The sequence below is a fragment of the Dendronephthya gigantea genome, unplaced genomic scaffold, assembly GCF_004324835.1.
Source record: "Dendronephthya gigantea isolate DGI-Jeju-01 unplaced genomic scaffold, DenGig_1.0 000014F, whole genome shotgun sequence".
In the NCBI taxonomy this organism is placed as follows: Eukaryota; Metazoa; Cnidaria; class Anthozoa; order Malacalcyonacea; family Nephtheidae; genus Dendronephthya; species Dendronephthya gigantea.
Genome location: NW_021163024.1, coordinates 1,639,612 through 1,643,880, shown reverse-complemented (window position 1 = coordinate 1,643,880; position 4,269 = coordinate 1,639,612). Strand labels below are relative to the sequence as shown.

Here is a 4,269-nt window from a genome sequence, read left to right as displayed (position 1 = left end):
CGCATGTATACTTCTTTGCATTTTATCCCTACATAATGGCTGATATAAACATTATAAAGTGTGAACGGGCCCATATAAAGTGGAGAACTGTATTATAATATGAGTTATGACCACAAATTGATAATAATAACAGCAGTTTTTCTCTGATCTTCAATCACTTCCAGATAATCAACCTTGGAGAAACCATCCTACCTTGCATGGATATTGAAGTATTGAAAGGAGATTGGTTTTATGATGATGTAACTCCAAAAGGACTTTCCTTCGATGGACTTCTCGATCAGGCAAGCAAGACTCCTTTGGGCAACACAAAAGATTTTGAGCTCATTCACAGCCCCACTGAAATGGTAAATTTTCAGAGCAACTTTTGGTACAAGAAGGATCCTCGCCTCGGTAAGGTTCTTTTCAATGCTATAAAAAATGAGTGTCCGTATACCAATGTGGAGTTGTATTGTTTTATAATGTATACTAATATGTTACATTGAAAGTCTCCAGTCTCCACCCTAAACAACCTAGTCTTTTCGCTGCTGCGATTTTGAAACCAGAAGGGGAGAATCTCCAAACTTTTAGAAGAGAAGAATTAGAGGTAGTCATGCTAAGGCAGTATTGAAGCAATGATTTATTCAAAGTTATTATCAAAATTGCTATTCATGATCTATTGTGAAACAAAATATTACATATCATTATTAGGTGAAATCCTTTTAACTATTGTGCCACTGGACGAAAAAAGACACGCTTTACTGGATGAATACAACAAACAGCTTGAGAAGACCTTGCGTGAACCATGTGACTTGGATAGCTGTGCTCACGACTTCTTAAGAATCAGACCGACGAGAGGATCGTGCCGAGGACTGTGTACGCTCAAAAAAGACATGTCAAAATATGAACCACGTACCTTGGGCCTAACGTTAGAACCAAAGATTCTGACAATGTTGTCAACTTACGATGGGAAATTGTTTGATGTCAAGAAAGAAATCTATCGTTCAACTGATCGTGTGGTGGTAGCTCTTTCGAATGTGTTTGAAGTCGGAGGAAAAGGATCTTTTGAAGCTCTTGACAAGTTGTGTGAGAGAAATGTGATCACTCCCAGTGCCAGAGATAACGTAGCCAGTGCTGTAGCAATTGCCTTGAAGATGAGGTTGAGCACTTATCTTTCTGCTGGGAAAAAAGAAGAGGCAATAAAAGGGACAACAGGGAACGCCACCTCTGCTTACAATATTCCAGGAGAAAAAGAACTCTTTCATTTTTTTTATGTGTCCACTCCACTGTACGAATCACTGCGAAGGTTGTGTGATGACGGTAAGAACTCCTCAGAAGATTTAGCACAAACAACGTTCTTCAGTTTCTCTGATGCCATAAAAGGCCACATTCATTGTCGTCTCCTAAATTACGACGCTGCGTCAGAATGCTACAAGCGTGCACTTGAGAATGAACCGGGAAATATTAGCATACAGATGCGATTGAAAGAAATTAAGGACATGCTCAGGCAGACCAAAGACGATGACTGTTCGAATTGGGATAACTTGACAAATCTGATATGGCATCATGGTTTCCTTGAACCACCTGATGATATTTATTTAGATAACCACGTGAATGAATTGAAGAATATGTGTATTGGCTCAACAAAGGACTATGAAATCATTGTGGTTTTGAACCTTCTCGCATGAGCACTTATTTCCCAAATGAAAATAGGTGAAGCTTACAAATGTCTAAAACGAGCATTCATAATGGAGCAAACTATTTTTGGCGATAATCCGAACATACATGCCGCCATAACTTCTGCATTGCTTGGGAAGGTGTGTTTTGATTTAGGAATGTCCGAGGAATGCATATTCTATCTCAAACGGTCACTTAAACTACTTCCATCCACAGAACTGAAATCCAAAATCACACTGATATGGGCTACCTACAGCCTATTGGCACTGTCCTATGGCGTCATGGGCAATTATGAACAAGCGATGTTGTATTCCGAGAAAGGTTTATTTTTGGGTAAAGATTCAGACGAGAGACCTGGATTCAGAGTAGAGTGTCATTTTTTATGTCTAATGGCAATAATTGGAATGGAATGTGTCAGAAACGCGAGCGAAATTCTAGCAAATGCCGAAGAAGTGGAAGCGAACAAAGCCACAACGACATATTTTCTTGCATCTACGTACAGTAATTTGGGTAAAACTTTCGAAGCAAAACTATTACTTTATCGAGGACTCGAAAAAACACGAGGAAAATACAAAATCTATTACCTGGAATGTCTCGGAAGGTTATGTCTGTTTCAATTAGGTCTCACGGAACAGGCAGAGCAACACTATAAGGCATTGTTAAATGAAAGACTCGCAACTTCAGAGAATAAAATCGACATCGTATCAACACTGCTACTTATCTCCTATATTGTGATTCGGAATAATAAGTCTTCTGAAGCAGCCAATTATATGGACGAGGCTGGAAAATATCTTTCTCATCTGAATGACAACGATGAGAAGTTGATATTCCTAAAGGAATTGGGAATGAGGTGGCTTAAGCTTGAAAACTATAACAAATCACAAATTTATCTGACTAAAGCACTCAAATTGTGCGAAAAACTTGCATTAACTTCGGAGTTTGACATACGACATAAAATTGATCTACACTTTCAACTGGGAGAACTGGTTGACAAAGCCAGCTCAAAGGCTGGGGAGAGTTCATTAACTGAAGAACAAGTGAAAAATGAACAGCGAAAGCACTTTGATCAAACCTATGATCTGTTGCAAAAATATTTAACGGCGAGCAGTTTAAGCTTCAATTGCGTTTATCTCTTAATTGCTCTGGCAGAGAAGTTCATCGCTATCAATTTGCTGAAAAGTGAGGACCTGTTATTGAAAGCTACGAAGATTAACGAAGAAATTTCGGAAAAATTTTCGGGGAAAAATTCAAGTTTGGTAAACATATACCTCAACGAACAAATGGCGTCGATTCTTTTCACTCGAGTTTTTGTTGAATTCGAAAAAAAATCAATCCACACAGCCCTCGAATTTCTTCATCGTTCACTAAATATGGAGCTTGAAATTCACGCTTCAGACCCGTTTCACTACCACATTGCAAGAATTTCCAAGACGCTAAGATTTTAATTTACACCAAGCACGACCCCCACAGGGAGAAGCTGGAAACTATGAAACAGCATGTTCTCGAGTGCTGGGAACAACATGAACAGAAGAAAGAAATGCCAAGCACGAGTCTGGAAAAAGCCAAATGCTTGATGCACATGGCACGCGTTTGTGTCTATTTACACGATTACGAAAAAGCCGAAGAATTAAATCAGATTGCCATTAACATTTTGGTCAATGCTAAAGGAAGAAATTATGATCCACTAAAAATATGCCATTTGACGCATTTGACATTGGATTACGCGAAGCAAAGGCAAACGCAAAACAAACCTGTTACTACAGATGACCTATTAGACTTCGCCGTAGCAGTTATTCCACTAATTTCGCGTGACGGAACAACACTTGACAAGTAAATAGTTTCCAATCATTGCAACGGCTTCGATAATTCTGAGTTTGAAATCGAGAATTGCGCCTTGTTATCAGATGTAAGAGAGTCTCAAGTACCGCAGGAAGATCAACAGGGCGCGAAATTTGAATGTCCAAGATTTTCACGCGAGGAGCCTGCCCAGAAGGAACATTTAGATACAAACGCGCGGCGAATGAAACCGTCTCTTGAATCAGAATATCACAACGTCTGCTTGTTGGCAAGATCTATTCTGCGTAACAGTAATCACAGTTACTTAGAAACGAAGGAGAACTCTTTTCTTTCATTGGTGGAATCGTTGTCAGGAACGCGCTCCTGTGTCAATTTCTTTATAAAAGAAGCAGAGAATGCTAAAATCAAGAAGGACATTCACCAGATGATTGTTTTCCTGGAACTAGCCTCCAGCCAGACGTCGGTTCCTGAAAGTAAGGCAAAATTTTATAAATTGGTTGGAGATTGTCAACTATACTTGCAAAGTTACAGAATGGCAGAGATCAGCTTTAGAAAAGCAGCAGACATTTCTCGATCAATAGATTCATCATCTGAAATCGACCATAAAGTCGTTTACATGGAGAGTTTGATTGGTCTGGCCAAGAGTCGAATGCTTTGTAATGATATGGAAAATGCATTATGCGCATGCGAGGAAGGTTTGAGGGTTGAAACTCAACTAGCGGCGTCTCCATTGTTGGTGAACAGAGTCAAGTTGCTTTTTTTGGCTGTACAATGGACGCTTCAGCTGGGTTCAATTTCCCTAGAAACCTTTAAACAACT

At 39.4% G+C, this 4,269-nt stretch overlaps 1 protein-coding gene across 1 annotated transcript; it reads left to right on the top strand.

The window, feature by feature from the left end:
* The first annotated feature begins 278 nt into the window (after positions 1-278).
* Positions 279-1,664, top strand: LOC114519793. The gene is made up of 2 exons (XM_028539970.1): positions 279-390; positions 688-1,664. Exons 1-2 carry the CDS (start codon positions 342-344, stop codon positions 1,662-1,664), a joined length of 1,026 nt encoding a protein of 341 aa, XP_028395771.1. The 5' UTR covers positions 279-341.
* The last annotated feature ends 2,605 nt before the right edge of the window (positions 1,665-4,269 follow it).